At 41.0% G+C, this 23,973-nt stretch overlaps 5 protein-coding genes across 7 annotated transcripts; 3 read left to right on the forward strand and 2 right to left on the reverse strand.

Annotated features, from left to right (window-relative positions):
• Positions 1 to 26: 26 nt before the first annotated feature.
• On the reverse strand, positions 27 to 2,591 carry LOC116203291 (ABC transporter G family member 10-like). Its single transcript, XM_031534966.1, has one exon. It carries the CDS (start codon positions 1,921 to 1,923, stop codon positions 130 to 132), a length of 1,794 nt encoding a protein of 597 aa, XP_031390826.1. The 5' UTR covers positions 1,924 to 2,591; the 3' UTR covers positions 27 to 129.
• Positions 2,592 to 4,097: 1,506 nt separating this feature from the next.
• Positions 4,098 to 6,808, forward strand: LOC116206286 (uncharacterized protein At1g03900). Of its 2 annotated transcripts, none has more exons than XM_031539116.1 (8): positions 4,098 to 4,411; positions 4,829 to 4,860; positions 5,123 to 5,223; positions 5,316 to 5,388; positions 5,559 to 5,590; positions 5,817 to 5,907; positions 6,025 to 6,136; positions 6,232 to 6,808. In XM_031539116.1, the coding sequence occupies exons 1-8, from the start codon at positions 4,118 to 4,120 to the stop codon at positions 6,547 to 6,549; spliced, it is 1,053 nt and encodes a 350-aa protein (XP_031394976.1). In that variant the 5' UTR covers positions 4,098 to 4,117; the 3' UTR covers positions 6,550 to 6,808. The 2 variants fall into 2 exon arrangements, with proteins under 2 accessions (XP_031394976.1, XP_031394975.1); XM_031539115.1 differs by having other exon boundaries at positions 4,129 to 4,411; positions 6,229 to 6,808.
• Positions 6,809 to 7,447: 639 nt separating this feature from the next.
• LOC116204954 lies at positions 7,448 to 10,414 on the forward strand. 2 transcript variants are annotated; one of them, XM_031537339.1, is made up of 6 exons: positions 7,448 to 7,688; positions 8,239 to 8,400; positions 8,626 to 9,316; positions 9,424 to 9,522; positions 9,670 to 9,785; positions 9,872 to 10,414. In XM_031537339.1, exons 2-6 carry the CDS (start codon positions 8,314 to 8,316, stop codon positions 10,070 to 10,072), a joined length of 1,194 nt encoding a protein of 397 aa, XP_031393199.1. In that variant the 5' UTR covers positions 7,448 to 7,688; positions 8,239 to 8,313; the 3' UTR covers positions 10,073 to 10,414. The 2 variants fall into 2 exon arrangements, with proteins under 2 accessions (XP_031393199.1, XP_031393200.1); XM_031537340.1 differs by lacking the exon at positions 7,448 to 7,688 and having other exon boundaries at positions 8,613 to 9,316.
• An 89-nt stretch (positions 10,415 to 10,503) lies between these two features.
• Positions 10,504 to 12,468, reverse strand: LOC116204953 (protein PMR5-like). The gene is made up of 4 exons (XM_031537338.1): positions 11,773 to 12,468; positions 11,510 to 11,684; positions 11,221 to 11,405; positions 10,504 to 11,124 (listed from the first exon to the last, which is right to left on the reverse strand). Exons 1-4 carry the CDS (start codon positions 12,291 to 12,293, stop codon positions 10,602 to 10,604), a joined length of 1,404 nt encoding a protein of 467 aa, XP_031393198.1. The 5' UTR covers positions 12,294 to 12,468; the 3' UTR covers positions 10,504 to 10,601.
• A 2,546-nt stretch (positions 12,469 to 15,014) lies between these two features.
• Positions 15,015 to 16,360, forward strand: LOC116204955 (senescence-specific cysteine protease SAG39-like). The gene is made up of 2 exons (XM_031537341.1): positions 15,015 to 15,582; positions 15,672 to 16,360. The coding sequence occupies exons 1-2, from the start codon at positions 15,144 to 15,146 to the stop codon at positions 16,262 to 16,264; spliced, it is 1,032 nt and encodes a 343-aa protein (XP_031393201.1). The 5' UTR covers positions 15,015 to 15,143; the 3' UTR covers positions 16,265 to 16,360.
• Positions 16,361 to 23,973: the final 7,613 nt, after the last annotated feature.

A 23,973-nucleotide genomic window follows, 5' to 3' on the forward strand; every position in this document is an offset into this window, starting at 1 on the left:
CCATATTATTGCATCAATCAAGAACCCGTGCCGATTCGTTTCGCTATATAGAGTATAGAGGGACAAGTCGAAAGATAAAAATTCACCTTTATCTTCTTGTTCTTTACATTTTGTTGATCAAATAATGCCTTACCCTCTTGTCCTACAAGATCTGTAACAGAGGATCAGAAAGCAGAGGAACCTGTACCCGACAATGAAACCTAACATGACACCCAAGTTGGTCAATTTCTGGGACTCCTTGAGACCTTGCTGTTTAAGGAACGCATCCCCACTCAACAGACACTGTCCCTCCACGCTTGCCACGCACCTTCCCCGGCTCCCGCCGTACTCATTCGCCACGAAGCACTCGAACGGGTACTTGAATAGGCTCAGGTAGTGCATGAACACCCAGTACCTTGGCATGTCTTGCTCTGATATGAAGTACCCCGAGAAGAGGAAGAAGGATCCAGTGAGCCCCGCTATCAGGGACATCCCCATGATGTAGTTCGGGACAAGTGCGCTGAAGCATGCCACGAAAGAGTTCGATGCCAGAAGGACCATCCAGATTACGAGTGTGAAGTAAATGAATGCGGCTGTATCCCTCCTCAATCCCACAAGCCAGTAGACCGGCATGGCATACAAGAGGGCTATGACTAGAAGAAACGGGAGGAACACGAGAGCGTTCGATATGACGTAGGAGGAGACCCTGTAGGCTCCTCTCCTGGTCTCCCTCATCAAGATCCTCCTCTCCTGCAGGTATATCGGGAGGCCCTCCGTGGTGGACGATAGCAAGAATGTGAGGCTGAAGGCGAAGAACCCGAGCTGTGTCTGCACGTTGACCCTGCTTGGATTGTCGCTAGCATTCAGGAAGATAGTCCCGAGCACAACCCCGGCGAGCAGTGATTGCACTGTCCTTGCAATGAAGAGCTGCTTTGTTCGACAAATGTTGCTGGAGAATCTCTTCCCAAGGATCAGCACTTCCTTGATTCGGGAATTTGGATAGGACATCTTGCTTTCTCCAGAAATTCTCGAGAAAAGCTCGTAATTCGATACCTCTAAATCAATTTCATCCATTTCATTCTGCATGGTATAATCTGTAAAGGATTGAGCCACTTCGATTGCAAACTCAAGCACATTAACATGCCTGGGAATGGAATGGCCCGAGAATATGAGCCGTTGCTCGAGAAGATCAAGGGGTCCATGGTGAAGAACAGTTCCACTAGACAGTAACAGAATCTGATCGAAGAGCTCGAGTATTCGGAACCCGGGTTGGTGAATGGTGAGCACTATAGTCCTCCTCAGCTTCGAAGCCATGGACTTCAGCAGCAGGGCAACATCAAGAGCTGATGCAGAGTCCAGCCCCGAAGTCGGTTCATCAAGCAGGAGAACTGCCGGTTCATGAACTATGTCAACTCCAATTGAAACTCTACGTCTTTCGCCACCCGAGATTCCACGGCTAGTCTCACTACCAACTCTTACATCCGCAACTCGCTCTAGCCCGAGCTCTCTCAGCAGCTCTCTCACCCGGGCCCTAGCCCCATCGGTGCCACCACCCAGCCTAAGCCAAGCGCTATACATCAGAGTCTCTTCAACAGTGAGATACGGGAAGAGAGCCTCGTCCTGCGTGACATAGCCCGACACTCTTCTGAAGTGTGCCTTATTCATGGGCTGATTGTTGATGAGGACCCGACCCGAGACTCTCCTCGTTGAGATCACTCCCGCGAGTATCTCCAGCAAAGTAGTCTTCCCAGCCCCGCTCGGGCCTGCAATCGCTGTGATCTCTCCGGGCCTGGCTTCACAGTCCACATTCCGAAGAATATAATCAGCACTTGTCTCAGCTGCTGCAGTCGGTTTCCTCCATCTAAAAGGACCGAACCGGTGGGACTGAGGGGATAGTTTGTAGGAAATCTTCTTCGTCCTTATCGTGTACCGAGTTTTCTCCATTGCAGAAAAATGAGGGGGACTGAAGGATGAAGAACTTGCTAGGCTAGAACAGATGAGAATGTGAGCTAACACACACCAAACTTGCTGCTCTTCTGGTAACTCCTTCGGTTCTTAAACATCATTAAAAAAAAAAAAAAGGCCGCAAAACATCTCAGGATTCGAAACGAAATCGAAACCAACGGTGAGCTGAAATGAACAACTTGCGGTGTTTTTTTATAAATAAAAAAATTGCAGAAGGGGTCAGTCAGGATTTTTGACGGTTTCAAAGGAGTTTGCAGGTAAATGTGAATGCTTTGCTGTAGTTCATTTCTTGAGTTGGAGCCATTACCATGTGATCGGTTGGGAAGAGCAGTTATGGTCTATCAGCGTCAGGTAAATGTCCTTTCGGTGGTTCCAAGGACTCCCGCAGATATGATGAGATAAAACCTCAGGTGGCTATGTTGCGTTCGGGCTGTTCCGACATACGTGGTGAAAGGGCATGAGAGGAGAAGATATTGCATGAGTTTCACTTGCAGACGGTCAGAATCATCAGACTCGTTGTATTCGTTACTGGGTCTTGAACTTGGTTGATCTAACTTTCCATCTAGTGGGAAGATCGTTGGGCGAAATGTCTTTACAAGGGTAGTTTTGCTCTTGTTGCAAGTTGTTTGGGAAATTCAACTATAACATTTTTTAATGGAGTCAAGCAAGATTTTGCAAAATGTCATGCTTCATTAAATATTACATCGATCCATATGGATGGGGGCTATAATTTATACTTTGTAGGCTGCTCTTCAACTCATAGAAGTTGGTGGAACATAGTTGGCAAGTGCCCGTCATCACCCTTGCATTTCCTCGCCGAACTGTTAAGTCGACAATCGAGTTTATAGTGATCCGACTGCCTTAAGAGATACAAAATTTTCAAAAATTAATATGGTAGAAGCCGCCCCTTATAGAGAATGAGCAGTTCCAGGACTCCTTGAACAAACTCTGAGTAAGCAATACCTGTTTGTCATCTACACAAACTCGCTAAAATGGTCGATACGAAGTTATGTGCTATCATTGAGTTTGAGGATATGATTCATAACACGAGAGGGGATTAGTCATGGCAAGAGGTTTAGGACTCTCTGTAACCCATCTCTACATAATTCTCTACCCTTGCAATCCAAACAAGTTTAAACTATGGATACGAAAAAATTGAATTTCCATACAGATTCACAAAATAGTCTATACGAAATTATGTGAACTATCATTGAATCTGAGGATATGACACTCAATAGGAACATAGTCTCGATGATAAGTCTAGAACATCTCACGATCTCACCAATAAAAATAGTTGACACCATACAATATACTTAATATATGTACTAGAATTCGAAATAATTAACTGGGAAGAGAGTTTCAAGTGCGTGGCAGTGTCCTCAACTTGGGAACAAATGCTCCGAATAACTAGAGGGACTCATTACCATCAATATTTCCCATCTCTCTCGGTCCGTGGCATGGGTTCACTTATAATAAGGAAGAATGACGAAGATAGTCCTAAAAGTTTTGTATATTTTTACTTTAAATCTTATAAGTTTAATTTTATGAAAAACAGTCCTGCATCGTTTTGAAAAGTGACTATTTCAGTCCATTCCGAAACCCGCTGTCACAGAGTCTCTGATTTGGACTTAACACCGTTAAATTCATCCGATTTAGGACTATTTTTTTGCAAAATTAAACTTATAAGACTCAAAATAAAAAAAAATCTAAAACTTCTAGGACCATCATGATTATTCTCCCCTTATAATAAACTAAAAATAAGAATTGAAGTAAGTTGTTTCAAGTAGTTCAACGCTTGTTTTTATTAAGTTAAATTTCGGGGTTCGAGTATTGTGAATGGAGAAAATTCACGTTGGGAGAATTTTGCCTAGCAGTGGGTCGATTCGACTCGAACTGAATTAGTCGGAATCTATTGAGCTTTCGAATACCTGGGTATATACCTAAGAAAAATAATTACTTCTAACAACTTTATGGGCCCATCAACGGGCCAGTAGGCCCACAAGCGAAATACGGGCATTCCCGAAGAAGGAACTGTTTACCGAACTTATTCCCTGCCCACCCACTCCTACCAACCCGACCCGATTCCCTCCCAACAAACGTTGCCTTGACGGTTGGAATAAAGTCATCCAATCCCTAACAATTAATTTATTGAAAATAAAAAGGATAATAATCAATGAATAATAATTATTATTGTTTTTTATTTTTTTATTTTTTTCTCTCAATACTGGAAAGAAGAAGAACCCGCAGAGATCTCCCCGAGAATTTCTTGCTCAATCCCTTCAAGAAGACAAATTCGATCCTTCTCGGAGGAACTCCGACTGATCTCGAACCGATCCGAATTTGGTCTGCATCGGCATCTATGGAGGCTCAGAGCAAGTCAAAGGATCAGGAGAAGCTAGACGACGCGGAGGAGACTGAAGCTGTGGAGCTTGTCCTGTTCCAAGTCTCCGAGTGCTACGTTTATCTGGTGAGTTAGTTCACTTGATTCTGAGCACGAAGTCTCAATGCTGCTCTCTGGGTCCCTGAGCTTGCTCGTGAATTTGTGCCCTGTATTAGTTTCATCTGTTCACGTCGATGGATTGGGTCAGCGGATTAAATAAATCAGACGAATTTAGGATTTTTCAGTGATTTATGGATTCGACAATGAATAAGAAATCATGGGTTTGCATGAATTTTGTACCTTTATGATTGGCCTTCGAGAGCTTGTGATGGACTTGGAGTAACAGAAGCTGGGGCATTGCAGGAATTGGTGAAGCAACGGATCAGTAACCTCTCTGTATGCTAATGTCAAGTAGTTGATTTGTATGAGGTGCTGATAAAGATTGGCTTTTTTGGTGGTGTGTTGTTCATCATCTGAGCTGAATTTTGCTTGTGTTTTCTGCAGATACCCCCGAGGAAAACCACAGCTTCGTACAGGTACTTGCTCGACTTTTAATGATCTGCAGGTTGAAAGTTAGCTGAATCTCTCAAACTTTTTGTTTGTATCGCGGGTTAAGTGAACGTAGTTGCATTAGAGAGTTGCTTAATTGTGTTATATGTATTAGTTCCTTTTGTCTGTTTCGGAAATTTTCATGATATCTTCTACTTATTGATTTACTTGAAAGATGGTTGAGCGAGTGGACTTTGATGACTTTCCATTGATTGGTGGTGATTATTCGTAACGATGAAAATCATTTAGGGCTGATGAATGGAATGTAAACAAATGGGCTTGGGAGGGGACACTAAAAGTCATCAGCAAGGGAGAGGAGTGCATTATTAGACTTGAAGATAAGGCAACAGGTGTGGTTGTATTTGTGTGGCTACTGGATAGAAAATAGGTCCGCGTTATTAGTGATTGTTGTTTCTCAAAGTTTGTTTATTTGTTGAGATAGGTGAACTATATGCTCGGGCATTTTTGAGAAGTGGGGAGCCACACCCAGTTGAACCTGTAGTTGACAGCAGCAGGTTTGATTCTTCTTTTAAACTTAAATGAGTATTTCATGCAAATGATAGAATATTATGCTATCAATTCCGTGATTGGAGTTCTTTCAGCATTAAGTTTCGCTTCAGATTCTCTTCCAGTACCATAGTATTGATCTTGAATTATGCTCACATGGAACCCTTTTCCTTTGCAGATATTTTGTTCTTCGGGTTGAAGAGAACATTAGTGAGCTATCACCTCTCCATCCTGTTTATTTCTTTCTTTTCAAGATTCTTCTCCAGCTTGAAATTCTCATTCAGTCTGATCATAATAACTATGAACATTTTCACGTGGCTGGTGGTTCCAAAAAGAGAATGACCACCTGTTGGATCACCCATTTTTGGCAATAAATTAGAATAGGAAGTACTGAAGATGGAAAAAAAGGGGATGCTAATCGGTTTGAATGGTACAGGTGGTCGACTTCGGCATGCATTCATAGGCATTGGATTTCGAGAAAGAACAGAGGCGTATGACTTCCAAGCTGCATTACATGACCATATGAAGTATAGATCTTTCCATCTTTTTTGAGCCTATTTATAGCTTTTCTCCTGCATATCCACTGAAAGAAATTAGTTTTATCTAGTAGAATCTTACCTAATTTGTCATAAATTGATGTGAAGGTACTTGAACAAAAAGAAGACTGCTGAGGAGATGGAACAGCAGTACCAGCATACATCCTCAGTCGATTACAGTTTGAAAGAAGGGGAGACCATTGTGCTCCAGCTTAAGAATGTAAGCACTGAGATCCTTCACGTCTGTGAATCCTGATTCGTTTCTATTTAGGCGGACTAATTTATAGGGTTACCTTATCATGCAAATATTAGCAGAAAAGCGGTCGTAGTCCAAAGTCAAAGTTGTTTGAACAAAGTATGAGCAATCTTTCCTTGGAGGAGAAAGGCAATGGGAAGGAGCCGGTTGTTAGTCTCAAACCACCGCCGCCTCCTGCAGCAACGGTAACACCAGCTGCAACAATCCAGAAAGCTGTTTTAAGCTTCCCTTTGAGCTCTAGCCCTGTGGAGAACCCGAAGACCGAAGCCCAAGAATCAAGTAAAGAAGAGTCGAAAGAATCACATACTCAGGAAAACCAATGCGCTGAGGAGGATGTACCCGACGATGATTTCGGAGATTTTCAAACAGCAGGGTGAATTGGAGTGTAAAGGACACCTGTTTATACTTAGATATCTGATTCTGATTGCGGGTTTTTTTTTTCTTCCTTTCATCTTGTGAGGCCTTGCGATGTTCAGTCATGTTCGTGGCTTTGTAACTCTGATATGTCCCGTAAATATCTGGTAAATACCCAAATAATTTGTGGGATGCTTTCTTGTTTTTCTCTACCATGACATTTTTCTAGGAATGTTCATTGATATGCCAATTGTAAAATGGGTAAAATCAAGTGTTTTGATATCTTTCTCAGCCATTACATTTGGCCAAGAATTTCCATTTTCAGGATAGACATATACGTGCGTCTAACATATGTATGAGGGTGTGCGAGCGTTTCTTGTAGTGGGCCAGCAGCAGCCTCACCTGAGTTTTGCAAGTTGCCGGAGGTATTATGTGATGCTCGATATTCTCCCTTTTATTTAGGGAAAACAACAAAGTGAATTATATGAAAATCCAATATTTCATTATTTTCTTGCTTCTTGGTTTTTCAGAAAACATCATTAATATTTTTTTTCTTTTTCAATCTATTTATGAGACAAAGAGGATTAAAAAAAGAAGGAAAAAACTGCTCCAAGAATTGAATAATAATATTATTATTAACGAATAATATATGGGACATGAATAATTATCCGTCTTGTTATACCAATCATATCCATTTAAGTTCTGATTTAATTCCTTTTAAGTGAATCATAGATTATGATTTTTCCAAGAATAATATTTGGGTTAAAATAAAGATTTTTTTTTTACAAAAAAGCGTAAAATAAATTTTCTCTTATGGATAAATAAATAAATATAGTTTTATCCAGAATAAATTTTCTTATGGATATATATTTCTTGCCACGTGTGAATTGGGCAATATTTCATATTTAGGAAAGGAAAAGAAACCTAGGGTGCTGAATCCGTACGTTCTTCTCCTCTTCTCTCTCTCCCCCTCTCCTCCCCTGTTCTTCTTCTTCTTCATCTTTCTTTGTTCCGCCCTTTCTTCTCTGCTCTTCATACTTCGCCTCCCCCATCTCTCTCTCCGTTTGTGTGCTGTAAAAGCAAAACCAAGCTGGGTTCTGCAAACAATCCTTAACTCCCCCGAGCTTCCCACCTCCGGAGCTGTCTTTGCCCTGTACTATACGTAAGTCACCCTGCACGGATGATCATGAAAACATCAGCGGCCTCACATGTTTGATGATTCTTCTGCCCCACTTTTGTTTTGCTTATAATCGGACGATCGTGCTGGGAAGTTGATCAAGTTGTTGTTTTTGGCTTGTTTCTTGGTGGGCTTTCCTTGAATTTGATTCTGATGTCAATTTGAGCTGCAGCTTCTCTTTGAGCTCTTCAAAACTGTAAAATTCCTCTGTTCGGTATGTTTAATGGAAGATAGAGAAGAAGTAGTACTCTTGGGCAGCTCGAATAAATTGATCCCTGGGTAGGTCGAGTTCATCTAATTTGGGGGTTCTTGGAGGCTGCTTCGAGAACTGATGAGATTTTAAGTCTGGTGTTGCTATATCTATGGAGCTTTCCAGCTTATTTTCTGCTAGAATTACATGTTAATTCATTTGGTCTGATTTGTATGGCTTTGTTTCATCTGATCATCGAAAATACTGGAGAGGTTTTTGAACCGTTTTCAGTAAGCTGGCTGGTTGGTGCTGTCTTTCTCATTTCTTGATGATTTCGCCTTTTAGCTCTCACGGTGGACACTTAAGGATATAGCTGCATCAAGTTTCAGGCGTCTCAGTTTGGAAGTTATTCGGTATACTATGGATGTTAAAGGCATAACATGGGCTGCAAACATATACCAGAAGTTCGAAGCCATGTGCTTGGAGGTGGAAGAAATTATGTATCAGGTATTCAACTCGACCTTCTGCAACCAACCTTAAAAGCAAATTTGTACTGTTTTGACAGGTAACATCTACGTAGCTGGAGCTGCTATTCATGGTTTGTCTTTTTATTGCTTTTCGGTGATTTCATCTTATTGATAAATGCTCTGCGCTTGATGTTGTTTTTGTTTTTCGTGCTATTGTTCTTTTACTGACCAGTGTTGTTGTTGGTTTTTGAGTCCTTTTTTCCAGGACACTGTTAAGTATGTGGAGAATCAGGTCCAGACTGTTGGAACAAGTGTCAAGAAGTTCTACTCAGATGTCATGGAAGATTTGGTTCCACCAACTTCTCTTGATCCTGGAAAAGTCGTAACCTCTGAATTTATATTGGAACAATTTAATGATGTTGACATCTGTAAGAAGCCAAAACCAGTGATAAAGAAAGAACCTTTAAAGGTTGATATTGGTCAATTGAGGAAACGTTCCAAAGTTGCTGGTAGTGTGGAGATAAATCATGCTACTCAACGAACTCATGCTGTAGATGATTCGTTTCCATCTCCAGTTATGGGTTCTAAGAAAGAAGCTCAGTCGGAATTGTTGAGCCCAAGGCAGTGCAACAATGGGACTTTGCTAAGGGGTTCAGTTGAACCTGCAGGGGCAACTGTTTCCTCAGGGGATACTGATTGTGTGAATGAGGTTTTGAAAAGAAATTCTGAGACGTCTCATCAAGAGTCTCCACCTGCATGTTTAGCTTCATCTGAATCTGCTCAGGGTGATCTCGTTGGAGAAAGTGATGAGACTGAATCTAGCAATGAAGCTGTTCCTGTCCCTTCAGTGCATGGTTTACCTTCCAAGGCAAGTTTGTCGGAAACTGAATTGGCTCAGAGTAGTGAAAGGGTGAAGAGTCTTTCGTCATCGGAAGGCTTTAAGGCTGTATCACGGGGTAAGTAATCTTCGATCCCTAATTAACTGTTACTTTGGAAAGTTGTATCTGCTTTTAGCCTGTCATTGCTGGACTTTCTACCTGTGCTAATCATTTTTCAGCTACAGATATTTCATGGGATGACAGCGCTGTTTCTTTTGGAGCATCCTCCATGAATGAAGATTTCTGCAGCAATCTCGATAAAGAAATTGGCTTATCTAATACCGGTATTAGTTAATCTAAGAGCTAAAATTTTGTAATGATTATAAGTTCTGTCCTTAACATGACCAGGAGGCGGGAGTAGATTGTAATCGGATTTATTTGACTAAATTTATTGCTGAATTGTTTCCAATGATTTTTACTCAATTTCACAGAGGATGGAGCAATCGATTCTTCTGCGAAGGCAAAGCTCGAGGAATCTTGCATTTTTGTGAATCAGGATGAATTGCAGTTTGTTGCTGTATCACCAGGCAAGAGCAGGCCGTATAAGGTATTTATTCCATTTCCTTACCTGCCCATGGCCCGTCTCTAAGGCACAACAACAATTGCTAACACGAGCTCTCTCTCCTCTTGTAGAAAAAGATTCGGGATGCTCTTTCTTCAAGAAAGAGGGGATCAAGAGCCCAAGAGTATAAGCAGCTTGCTGCACAGTTCGCTGACAATTCAAAATCCATTGATGAACGGGCCCCAATCTCAAAAACGTCTCTCAGTTCTGCGAAATCTTCAGGGAGCTCACGAGACCACGAACTAGGTGAATCTGAATGGGAGCTCCTTTGAATACCCACTGATATCATCATTATCATTATAGTACTAAGCTAGTGTAAATAAAGCTTCTCCCGTAGTATATGCTGCCTCCCCTTGTTGGTGAAGGCGATTGAAGATTGCCTGCTTGATGGATGTTAATATTTACTGGGTTATAAATTATTCCCGGTGTAGAAATTTGAGCAGGATGGCATAAAAATGTTCACAACGGCTTTATACATTCCTGAATATATGCTCAATCTATGGGGCACATGAGATGATCAAAGCCCTGTATATCTGTAGCTTTTTTTTCTGGAATCAAGTGCGTAATCTAAAATAATAATAATCGATTTGCTTATGTTAGCAGGGTGCTGCTTATATCTTGTATCTCATCTTCGTTTTTCGTCTATTATTGGTCCCGAGAACGGAATTTTTGCATGATTTTGCTATTGGCAGAAAGGGTGTTTTCGAGGTCGTGCAACAACAAAAACTGTTGGTTCTATGCTTGAATATTTTTGCAAGATGTCCTTTATTTCCACTAGAAAATGGAAAGAATTTTGATCCATTACAGCTTCAAGCTAATCGTGTGAGAAGAGGAAGACCCGTCTCTGGAGCTGTCCAATACCATGGATGCATATACAAGTTGGTTCCACGTGTCAGGCACCCCAGGAAGACACCAGTGGCTGCAGTCAGAATAAACCTCGGGTTTCTTCCTCTGCTCTTCTGTCAACAGCTTCCCTTGCTTTGTTGTGTAAACTGTCGGGTGGCCATCTTTTCTCTGCTCGGAGAGCTTCGTGATGTTTAAGTACTTCACCGGTGTTCTCATGTTCTGTATCGTCCTCTCTGCAATCTCTGCAATGGATTTGGGGAATGAAGTATTGTAGGACCGGTCGAGGGAGGGTTCTGTCACATTGTGGCACCAGCGCTGCCCTTTGTGTTCCGGCGATATGCTTCGGAAGAAGACCCTTGTCTCGTTTGTATTCACATTCTGATTGATCCATCTTGCCCAAGTCCTCATCGCCCTTTTGAAGGCGGTCTCCATCTCCATGTTCTGTCTCAGCACTCCTTTATACTGCAAGAAGTCCCACCTGCAAATTTTCCTCTCTAAGTCGAGCATTTTATGAAACAATGAGCTTCTAGCTAAACTGATTTTTTCAGGATAATTTTTGGGGCAGGAGTCTTACGACTTGAGCTTCCCCTGGTGAACCCACCAGTGGCCCATGTTGAATATCATGACACCGGCACCCCTCCATCTCCTAGCTGAGGTGGAGAGCCGGTCGAGCATGAGGACTCTGCTACCATTGATGCGGTTCGTTTCTAGCTGAACCAGAAATGGGCTCCAATAGAACTCCACTGAACAGTTGTAGCTCTGAAACAGTTCAACAGTTCTCATCTTCGTGTATTTATACAGTAAGAAAGACGAACAATGTTAATGGATGAGACAGAACCGTGCTGTTCGATTCCGATGTTTACCTTTGCTCGGAAAATCTTGTAAGTGCCGCTTCTTACATCGACGTGCGTTTCTGACGAAGGAATTGAGGAATAGAGAAGGCAAGCAAGCGACTCCCACTGGTTCCTGTTCAGGGAGTCCCCAACTATGACAACTCTCTTTCCCCTGAGTCTCTCCAACATGTCTGTCCCATTAAACCTTAAAAACACCAAAAAAAAAGAGGAGTAATTGTCTCAGCTCCATGAACAGTAGTACCTTTGAGGATTTAAGATCGTTCAGGACTCACCATGGAATGTTGCACCGATTGCCTTCCCAATTCCACCTCTCGTAATGAGAATCGGGCCTCCTGTTCCTCTGGCAGCTGACTTGATCGCTAAGGAATGGACACTGTGCTCCACTGTACATAGGACTCGACCCCGGGTCGTAAACCCATCTCCCGTCAAATATATCACACTCATCTTCGTCCCCTTTCACTTCCTTCTCCGTCTCAATGAAGCTCGGAGGGTCGTTGACCCGAGTATCAGATTCTGAGGAGGACTCATGTGCCGGTGTCGCCGCGAAGGCTATGTTCTGAGGGCTCCAGAACCCTTTCACTTCCTTCTCCGTCTCAATGAAGCTCGGAGGGTCGTTGACCCGAGTATCAGATTCTGAGGAGGACTCATGTGCGGGTCTCGCCACGAAGGCTATGTTCTGAGGGCTCCAGAAGCCTGATCCGTCGTGGCTGTGCTTTACTGCAAAAACTAGGAATGTGATTCCGATGAAGCTAAGCAATGTGCAGATCCTCCATCGTACATTGACGGAGTCCATTGCAGCAACTGTGGTGGAACTAGTTCAGCAGCTGACTCTATTCAGGACACTTTAGTTTATGGAGCTGCAACACTGACTTAACATACTTCGAGGCATTCCCCAGATTCCGAACGATAAGGGGATGATTCGTTGCTAAGTTTGGAATATAGCAGTGATTAAGTTTCAAAGTGTTGTCAATGGGCATTTTGTGGTTACATAAAGAAGTAATTTAAGGGAAGGGCCAGAAGGGCGGCAGTTGCAGGTATGTTGATGGTTTAGGTCCTATATTAGGTACGTGGTAGATAAAACAACCTTTTTAACGACTATAAATACTTTTATCCTCTTGAAGTATTACCAGAAGGGTGACCATTAATTAATGAACAACACGAAAACCGGTAATTTAGAAAAAATAAAAAATTTCAAAAAGATGACGTGTCATATAAGTTTCACAAGTTTAAATTGATGTTAAGAAGGACCAAATTGATGTAAAGAGAGACTAGAGTGATGTAAAATTCGAGTAAGGGACCCGATTGATGTAATTCGTCCATCTCAAGGACTAAATTAATAGTTTTCTCCAAAAGAAAAAATTGAAGCAAGAAAAGCACAACAATTACAGAATTGTTATTTTCGAATTTAAAAACTGACCTATGATTGAATTGAATTCTAATAAGATCTTCTTGATTTCGCAAGCCGATTCGAATTCCCACATGGTACTTCCAATATTTGGAAATTAAAGTTTGGATTTCAAAGATAAAATTGATTGTATTGTTTTTACGAACATAGTTGAATATCAAAACATAATTAAGCTGCTTGTCCTTTAAGCCTTAAAACCTTTTTAAGGTTTCTAGCTTTCGTTCTTTTTTTTTTTTTGGTGATTATTTAATGGGATTGTCTATGACTTTGCTACGGTCCATGCTGTCATGAGATAATAAATGATCAGTTTCATTTTATATATAATGGATGATTCTCAGACCATGCGTACCCCTTTTAGCCATCCACTATAAGTCATAGGCAATATGGACTTCTAATATATATATGGACACTAGGAAGGTGAGGATAGAATCCTGCAAAATGATAACATTAGATAGGGAAATGAATCATTTTTTCTCTGGAAAAATTGAGATCTAATACAATTGATAAACTGTATTTCAAATAAATGAATTTTAATTGCAACGTAGAAATTCAAAAATCAACGAAAGCACTTGTATTAGGGCTAAGCTGACATGAGTAATAATTAATTTCAACCGCTAATCCAAGGATATCTTGTAGCGTCGTTGGGAAAAGAAAAAAAAAATTCCGTTTGACTTTTGCATGTTTTTAGGTTTCCATTTCTTTACCTCGAAAATATTTGGAAAACTGGAGTTTTTCTTTTGCTGAAAATTTGGAAAATGCTGAGTAATAAAATGAACAAAGAACTTTGCAGCTTGCAGGTTGCACTTGACAAGACGTTTTGTAGTCCAACTTCTCCTTTTTATTTCTTATCTTAAAATTAGAATATGTAAATTTGGGACGATGTGAATTAGAAATATGGAAAATCCGAAAACAGGTTTCTTCTGTAAAGGGGCTCCAAGTTCTTCAAAATGGTCCTAATTGACAGAACTTTTCAGAGAACAAGTCATCATTAATTTCCCATCGATTAAATGTGCTTAGGAGGTGCGAACCTCATGCAGTGGACCCAAAATTAGGGCTGTCCCAGGGCACATAGTACACTAGAGGCATAGTCGAGCGAAAACTAATCGTGAGCTACTCGGACTCGGCTCCGTAGCCATACTCGATCGGAATTGTTATGGTCAAACTTGAACGAGCTTGAGGTTCCAAGCTACTCGGACTCAGCTCCATCGCTACTCGGAGTCTACTTGTTCCATCGAACTTCAGCTTGAGGCCCCAAGCCAGGGGTGCTTAGCTCGAGACCGTGAAGGCTCGTAAGTCTAATTGAGGTTCTCCAATTCCTATCCTTTTTTTTTTCTTTTTATTTCGGTGAATTGTGGGGCAAGTGCCCAGCAATTCCTATACTTTTATTTTGCTGCCTAATATGCAAGTTCTACCTCATAATTATGATCGGAACGTTGCGGAGAATGTTATAGCCATATATACTGTTTTTTTGTAATGATGCCCCCAAATACACTAATCCCACGCTTAAATTGCGATATGGATGTGGACCAATATTAATTCTTTACTCTCGGGTATGAGTTTTGCCTAATTTATCATCATCTAAGGGAAGTCGTCTAGCCAATTTAAGTCGAGCTCTAGCCTGCCCGAATCATATAATCCCCGGGCGTAGTTCCATGACTTGCAAGCCAAGTCGGTCCAGCTCAAAGTTGGTCCTATAAGCACAACAAAACGAAAATGAAAAAGTTGTTTCGACTGAAATTCCGACGTTTAGTTTGCAGTCATCCCACGTTGATCTAAAATTGATATTATTCGCCACAATCACGTTTGAATATTGGCCCAAGAAAGAAAAAACACAACAGAACTCATTAATAAAATTGAAGGAATCCCCACGAAACTCACTTCTAATTGCTCAAGAAAACAAGCACAAGCACACAAAATCCTACATTAACGCTTAACGTAGACATCGTTGATAACAAAATTATAAGGCAAAACCATACAAAATGTTTTATCATATGGGAACAACTCTCGAGTCCACAGCAAAGCTGCTTGCACGGAACACAACTTGCTTACGGGCCATCAAAATCATTCCGAATTCGCCCGGCACGCAGACCTGTTAGAAGACAAACCGTTTCATTTGGCAAGTAACTAACTTCAACTGCCTATATAAACCTCTCTGAATGGTAGAGATTACATAGCTCACTCCAACAATTCAGTAGCTAGGAATTAGCGCATTCGGTTGGACATCGGATCATTGACGAAATGGCTTCGATCGCAAGGAAGCAACTGTGCGCCTCGGGTCTCTTCCTTGTTGTCCTTGCAGTCCTGGCACCCGGGGTCATGTCCCGGAAGCTCCAGGAGGCATCGACCATGGCAGAGAGACATGAGCAGTGGATGGCCCAGTATGGGCGTGTGTACAAGGATGACGCTGAGAGACAGAGGCGGCTTGAGATCTTCAGCCGCAATGTGGACTTCATCGAGTCATTTAATGCTGCTGGCGAGAAGCCGTATGTGCTCGGTGTTAATGCCTTTGCTGACCTGACCCCGGAAGAGTTCCGTGCTTCCCGGAACGGATACAGGCGCCGCGTTGCTAGGTCTGGAGAGGGGTCATTCAGGTATGAGAATGTGACCGCAGTGCCGAAATCCATGGACTGGAGAAAGAAAGGAGCCGTCACGCCAGTTAAGGATCAAGGCCAATGTGGTAAGCACGATCACAAGTAATAATCCTAGTACATAAATTACACGTGACAATTATCTTAACAATGTACTTTCCACGTTCCGGGATTTCAGGAAGTTGTTGGGCTTTCTCGGCGATAGCGGCGACAGAGGGAATCAACCAGCTCACCACTGGGAAGCTGACCTCACTGTCGGAGCAAGAGCTCGTCGACTGTGACATAAAAGGCGAGGACCAAGGCTGCGAGGGCGGCCTCATGGAGGATGCCTTCGAGTTCATCATCCACAACAAAGGCATCACCACAGAAGCCAACTACCCCTATGCTGGAAGCGATGGCACATGCAACTCAGCCAAGGAAGCATCCCATGTTGTCAAGATCAAGGGCTACGAGTCCGTCCCGGCCAACAGCGAGGCTGCCCTCCTTAAGGCAGTGGCCAACCAGCCGGTTTCCGTCTCCATCGATGCTGGTGATGGATCCTTCCAGTTCTACAGTGGCGGGGTGTTCACTGGCTCCTGTGGCACAATGCTCGACCACGGGGTGACTGCAGTCGGGTATGACACAACCGAGGACGGGATGAAGTACTGGCTGGTGAAGAATTCGTGGGGTACTAGTTGGGGAGAGGAAGGGTACGTGAGAATGCAGAGAGACATCGACGCCAAGGAAGGTCTTTGCGGTATCGCGATGGACTCATCTTACCCTACGGCCTAGTAAATTAATCCGCGAACATTGTCATGCGAACGAGCCGATGTTTAGTATATTGTGAAATTGGTCACGCAAATATCATACGTACTATTTCCTGCTTTAGTTTCTTCTGGGTGCGTAAAAAGCTCGCAAGATGTGGTTAAGCTTGTGGTTGTGTAAATTATGGGTTTGGATTTCGAATTAAAACTTTAGTTTTCTTCTAAATTCATCATTCACTTTGCTTTAAGCTCGAATTTTAAATCTAACTCATCGAAATTAATGATGCCTAGGTCCAATATAAAAATGCAAAAGCACAGTCATGATCAATAGAGGCCCTAACTGTATACATATGGGCTTACCTTTTCTCGGCTCATCATAAAATGGTAAGCTCATATGTGTAATCTTTCTTGGGCCTCAGTCTTAAGTTGAATTCAAGAAATGTTCCAAAGTCCAAGAGATTATAAAAAATTATCGATGAATACTCCAAAGTCCTATCTAATTAAGGCCCCCGACCATAGATTATACAAATTTCATGTATGCATGATAAAAACTATAGTATATTTTCTCGTCTCTGGATGCTTTGGTTACAGATGTAAGTAAAACCCGATTAGTATTCAATTTTCATCTAACGCACATATAAGCAGTAATTTTTTATTTTCATCTGGCTAAGTTGGGATCGAGCTCGTGATTTTTCCATGGCCCTTGAATTTTCTTTCCGTAGCTTGCTATATAATTATAAATCATGGGGTTTTCCAACTAATTCACGATCATTTAGCCACCTAAAATTGTATGATCACATAGATTACATATTATTAAGAACAAAAGAAAAGTTAGGTAAATGTAGCCACTTGATTTCACGAGTGGATGCTTCGATACGGGGGAAAAAGATAATTTTGGTTATATATATTTGGCATCAAGTGAATTTTAATCTTATAAGATTTAAAACTATTGAATTAATCATGTAAGTTTCTGTAAAATAATTTTGATCCTATAAGTTTTGAAAAAGATATTTTTGATCCTATAAATTGACTTTTAGTTAAAATGTGGTTCTATAAGTTATGAAAAAGAAATATATTTTTTGTCCTACAAGTCACGAAATATACCAAAATTACCCGGTGAAGCAAACGTATAGGACTTATTCATCATTTATAAAACTTAGAGATTCAAAATTAATTGAAAATTAAATTTATAAAATCAAAAATGTCTTTTTTTTTTCTTCCCCATGTGATTGCGATCCTTGGGTTTGGAGGGTCCAAGAGAAAAGATAGATGTTAGCCTTTTTTACCTAACAAGAGAGAGGGTCTTTCGCTTCAAATAACTTGCTGATTAATTAATGACGTACGTATTCAATGTAAACGAATTTAACTTGTACTACATGAGATACCGACTCATTTAAAGAACCTCATAACCACGATGAAGGCTTATATGTCGAAATTAAACTCACGTAACAGGCTGTAAAGACACCTTATGATCTTATCAAAGGGAAAAAATAATTAACGACACATGTAGTCTTTTATTAAACGACAGGGACGTTTTGCTCCGGTTCATTCATGTATGGTCCACCATGTAGCCAAACCGAGACGGCTAATCTTGACTCTTGTAAAGAGATTCCCGATTAATTATTTTTCCCTTCTTAACAAGAAACCCCATTATATTAATATTATTTATAGGCATTTAGCAAAATTAAATTAACTATTAATATTCCTCAAATAAAAGTACGAATGATTTGATGGAATAATAGACAAGTTGATAATAAAATGCATTTTAGGGTCCCCTAGTCAAAATTAGACAACTAAATAATTTATTAGGGCAAAGGTTCATTACATGACTTTTAGCCTTTCATGTAGAGAATTTCTTTTCTCTTAATGTCGTAGATAGGAAAAGGAAGTGAGCGAATAGACAAATTAAATAAAATCTATTAAAAGTTAAAGATAATCTTTGAATGAACACGACATATATATATATAAACGCACCTTGTTTTGTATCAATCGGGGTGATAATGAAATCAAAACAAAGGACATTTTTTTGGGGAGATTCTTATACTGAATTTTACTGGCCTCTAATTAAAAACAGAGGAACTCTTTGATTAGCTAATTACTTAGCGATAAATTGATTAATTAATTTTAAGGCCATCATCAAAGTGATGTAGCAGAGATTTAATTAATATAATATATAATATAATATATGGAGGGCACCGGTTAGGCTGTCAATTCGGGTGCAAAGCAATCATTTGATTAATTGTAAGGAGATAGTGAAAGAAACTCCTTTCGCGATAGGAAAAAGAACTGTATGCCTTGCAAAGCTCCTCTTTATCTCCGGGTGCTTTACGTGACGAGCATCGATCCGAAAAAAGACGAAGAATTTATGAACTGAAACTCTGACAAATTATAATATCTGAATTTAAAGTCAATCTTAAAATTCCCTTTTTGTAACACAGTTTTGCTATAGTGTTAGCAGTTTATATGCATGAATTGTGTCATAAAACCCTAAAAGAGGACGAATTTATGGACCGAATCTCTGACTAATTATGATATCTACATTTAAAATCTGTCTTAAAAATCCGTTTTTATTTTATATCACAGTTTTGTTATAGTGTTAGCAGTTCATATGCATGGATTGCATCAGAATACATGTGAAACTTAAGTCGAATTAATATTTGTATCACGGACTCCGATCCTTGATATTAAGTAAAACTATGCGATTTGTTAATGATTTTTTTTCAGGTTGCTTGCAGTGCAGGCTCTGTTTGAATTCGAATTGTAGGCCAAATGGCCCAATCTCCTCGACGAAAGATCATTTAATATTATCCCCAAGTCAATATTCTTCGGTTATATAACATTTTATTGTATACTATAAATTATCCTTATTATTCCTTTGCGTGGCTTTTCAAGGGGCCACTAATAAACAAACGGGGTTTTCTTTATCTATGCATGCCGGGTCTTCCTATGTATTAGTTGTCTTATGGGGACAATTACAAAGAAAGCCTCATTTATATGTCCATTTCTAACCAAGATCTATCGTAAGGGATAGCCATGGAATAATGAAAGGACAAGAATCTGATATGCTTAGAATATCAACATAAATATAAGATCAACATGGAAGATTTATTCAGAAACTTAGCCCATGATGGGCGGAAGGGAGTACATGGTGTTTAGGAAAACAAAAGAAGACATGAGAAGAAGAAAAAGGGAAGAGTCTGTAAGAACTCGACCCGAGCTTACACTTAGACACAGAATGGGGGTTGGAGGATCCGGATTATGAGAACCGGATGTTTACATATAAGAAGAAGAAAGAGAGGAAGAGAGTATTGTGGTGGATGAGTTTTCTTCCTCCTCGATGCTGGAGGAGAGACCACTCTTATAGGCGATGGAAAGATGCCTTGTCGCTGTGCAGCTTTATACTGTGACCACTCTTATACTGTGCACTTTTATGCAGCTACAGTGACCTTTTTTGTCGCAAATAGTGACAGATTGCTGCTTTATGTTGGGCACGCTCGCCGAAAGGTTTTTTGTCCGTTATGGTACCACTGTGAGTAGTGGTGGGACGCTTCCAGAGATTGCGCTGAATGTGGGGCATAGCCTTTGAGTTGAAAGGTTTTTTGTCCGGTAATGATCCACGTGTATGAGCAGTGGGCGGACGCTCTCGGTATGCAGAGGCTAAGCAATCACATTAGAACCGCTCATGCGGTAAAAATGTGCCGGATCTCATCTTAATCTCTTCACCGAACTTTTGTAGCCACTCGTCATGACGGGTGCTGAACCCTGGCTGTAAGCTGAGAACTGAAGAATGTGCCCTGGATATTTGAGCCAGTGCCATTCAGTTGTCTGAACCCAAGCACGCCATTTGCTGATCTGTGATATGATTGGACCTTCACATGGCCAGTAACTTACTTCCGGAGGGAAAATGTCCTCGGAAACTACTGGGGAAATGAAGATGTAATGGATGGCAGGTTGAACCTTTATGGGGGAAACCCACTCTGGAGGAGAGGATTCAATGTGGATGGAGAGGCTGGCAGAGCGCCTCAAAGATTTGGTGATCAGACTCCAGGCATTGTTCCCGAAGAGGGATTGGAGTTCTGGGCGGTGTGCATCTTCTAGTCTGAGGATTATGGATTTGAGAATCCCATATTTCAGAAGATCACAAAAATCGAAATGGTGTTTATTGAAATGGTTTTTAGAAGGGAAAACATAAAAACTGAATCTGGGTATGGAGAACTCCAGACTGTGCCTGTAACTTTCCATTAGTAAGATGTCCACCTTTTCGTGGTTTTCATCTTCGCCATATAAGTCGCAGGGTTTTTCAAAATCATTTTTAAAAAAGTTTTTTCTTTCCCATGACCAGTACCACCCGTCAGTCCCTTTTGGTGTGTTAGTACAGAACTGGAGGATCCTGGTAAAAAAAGAAATTATGTTTGAAGAGAATTCCTGGAGACTCACCTCATAGATTCGTGAGACGAGATCCTCAGGAAGTTTTGACAAGAACAGGATTTCTCCAGCTTGTGGAAAGATGCCACTAAAAGTGATCTCAATGGGTTTTTTAGAAAATATTTTTTCAGTCACAGGTTTTGAAAGATACTGGGACCAAATTATCGATGGAGTTGATGATGACTCCAAATCCTGCTTGAATTTTATTTTTTCTTTTTCAAGAGCGTCTTTTTCTCTGAGGCAGATCTCAGAAAACTCTAAGACTTCTATTCTTTCTGCACAGAGGCTTTCGATTTCTTTTTTGAAGCCCTCTTTTTCTTTTTCCAGAATATCTCTCCTTTTTTCACTCTTTTTCAATTTTTTCTTCAGAGCATTGTTTTCTCTCTGCAATTCAGCAAAGTGCTCTGTGAAATTATCGGACTTAACTAATCTGTTTTGGAGGAAAGCTTGAGTCTGAGCTTTTTGGAGGGATAGCTCTTGTTGCAGCGAATCGATTTTCAGGCAAAGTTCCTGCTGCATGGATACCTTGCTGTTGCTTTGTTCCTCCATGAGAAGGACCAATGCATTTATGGATTCCTCACCTTTTTGAGGATCTTTTATGGAAGCCCATAAATTATCCAAGATGAGTTGTTGCCTGGGATCAGGCTTCCAAGCCGTAAGGCTGGAGTTTAACTGGAACCGCTTTTTTGGAGGCAAGTTCCCATGTTTTTGGCCTTTAGAGGAGGAGCCACCTTTTTCTTGGTCAAACCAGGGAAAATCCATGATCCTGCAAGTCACAGCAAATGTTATTGCAGATTTATGTTTACTGGAATTCCTCCAGGTGCCTGGAAGACCAAGTGGCCAACGACCAACTCATAGTCTTCTCTGGTTTTTAAAGTGGAGTTTATGTGCTGAAAACAGGGTTTTGTATCACACGGAGGAAAATCCTTGCAATGCCTGTCGAAGAAAGCACATAACACATGGGATACAGGATGATCGATGAGGGCACATATATTATGGATATATGCAGTGTACATACGATCCATGGAATCTGTTTCCCCGTCCTGTATATCATTTTGTATTTTCTCAAGACTGTCGTCTTGCCACAGTTCAAGCAGCCAATTGTGTAACCACTCTTGAGCAGATTCCACGGCCATTTCCTGCGCAAAATGTATTAGTCTGTTTTGTAAATACATTTATCAGAGATGAAATTAAATTTTATTTTGTTTTCAAGCTTATGCGTCTCTATGCCAGATGAGGTGACAAGGAACGGTTTTAAAAGCTGGATGAATGGAGTGCCTAGTATGACCTTATGGCTAAGGTTTCGTACTAGCAAGAATGATGTTTTGTACCGGACTCTATTTTGTTCAACTTCTACCTTACTCAACTTGTATTTAATGTCCAGTTTGGTACCACTGACCGAGGAAAGTGATTCAGTTGTTTTTTCATAGAATCTGGCAGGAATGATTTGTTCATTAATGCAGTTTTCATCTGCACCTGTGTCAAACAGAGCAGTTGCATCAATAAACAGATTATGGTTTATGATAAGCGTGATTTTGATCAACCATCTGTTAGGAGAGAGCTCCCCTACCATGGTTAAGGTCTCATGCTGGTCATTTTTTGTTTGGTCCAGGGCCAGAGTCTCCTCTGGGTTTTTGTCCTGGTTCATGAGGACGTGGTCAGAGCTGGCTGAGGGTTTTGCTGCCCTAGTGATAAGCTCTTCTAAACGTCCAATTATCGTGGAATGCTGTTGTTGCTCAAACTTGAGACAATCAATCTCATTCCGAAGAATTTCAAATTCCTTTTGGGCATCAAACGAGGTTTTATGAGCTCGTCTCTTGTCGTGCCTTTTAAGGATTTCAGAGATGTTGTAATTAGGGGTTTTGATCTCGCAATCGAGAGTGCCCTGTTTCAACTTCTCAAGATATTGTTTTCTTAACAGAGGGTTATGGATTTGATCCGCTATTTCAAGCAGGAATTCCTGATCTCTAGTTAAGACATTTATCGATTTTTCATCGGACGACCAATCAAGTTCATCCATTTGCAGGCCGTCATCATCCTCTGTTGAGGATCCTGTTTCGAAGTCGGAAGACTCTATCAACAGGTTGCAGACCTGGTTTTTGGTTTCTTCATCAATTTCCAGTTGATGAATCTTTTTGTTGGGGTAGCAATACCTCTGGGTATGGCCAGGTTTCCCACACTTAAAACACTTGTAAGAGGAGTTGAATTTTTTCTCTTCTTTACCAGCGATTTGTGGTTTTGAGGAAAATCTAGGCTTTTTATGGAAATGTTTGGCTTATGTTTTCTGCTGCAGTCCCCACTGCAGGTTTTGGTTTTTTCGACCTTTTTGTCGACCTGAAAAGAGGGATCGAATTGCTGGCAAAAATTGCCAAACTCTTTCCTGGTCTGGGCCTTTTCTTTTTTCAATTGTTTTTGAAGTTTGTGCTGAGTACACATTCGGATACCTTCCTTATGGATGAAGCTGATGAGCTCTCCATAACTCAGTTCTTTGTAAGGTATCTGGCCATGATTTATGGATTTGATTTCGTTTCGGACTTGTTCTCCTAACAAGGTTGGCAGACCTGCTAAGAACTTTTCTTTCCAAAACGGCTGGTTACAATCCTCCCTAGACATGACCCTAGTGAGGAAGGTGTCTTTATACTGCCTAAAGTCAGACAGTCTTTTGCATTTTAGGTTTGACAGCAGCTCTAGGTTTTTGTTTTTGAGGTGAGAGGGGTCTCCTACGAAATGTTGGGAGATGGCAAAGACTGAAGTTGCTACGGTATCAGGGATGTCTTCGTTGTTAGCATCCCAGATGATCTCACCAGATTCATCTGTCTTGACGCTGGTCAGGATTTCATTTTTGTTGAAAGGGCGATAGGTAGTTATCCCACCATCTTTTCAGTTGACCAGTGAACCCTGCTATGAGCATGTGTGCTATGGCTGGGTCAGACAAACGGGTCTGGGTCTTGTAAGCATTTAACACCATCGTCATTTGCTGCAAGACGCTCAGAATGTTATATTCGGACTGCCCGTCTATGTTCCACTCATAGATGGCATTGGCACTGTACCTATTTTGGACTATGCTAGGTTTTTCTTCTAGCACTAGGTCTGGTGCACTTATGGTAGTGTAGTAGGGTTTTTGGGGTTCCTGCCACACTATTTCGAGCCCTCAGACTCTTGTGTCTTATGTTTGGTTGCTTTCAATGGTGTTCCCGGCTCTATTCCTGACAGAGGAGTGTCTGGGACAATCATTTTAGGTAGACTCTGGGATGTGGAAACTTCCTGGAGATTTATATTTTTTATTTTCCTCTCAAGCTCCTGATTAAACTC

The sequence above is a fragment of the Punica granatum genome, chromosome 4 (assembly GCF_007655135.1).
Source record: "Punica granatum isolate Tunisia-2019 chromosome 4, ASM765513v2, whole genome shotgun sequence".
In the NCBI taxonomy this organism is placed as follows: domain Eukaryota; kingdom Viridiplantae; phylum Streptophyta; class Magnoliopsida; order Myrtales; family Lythraceae; genus Punica; species Punica granatum.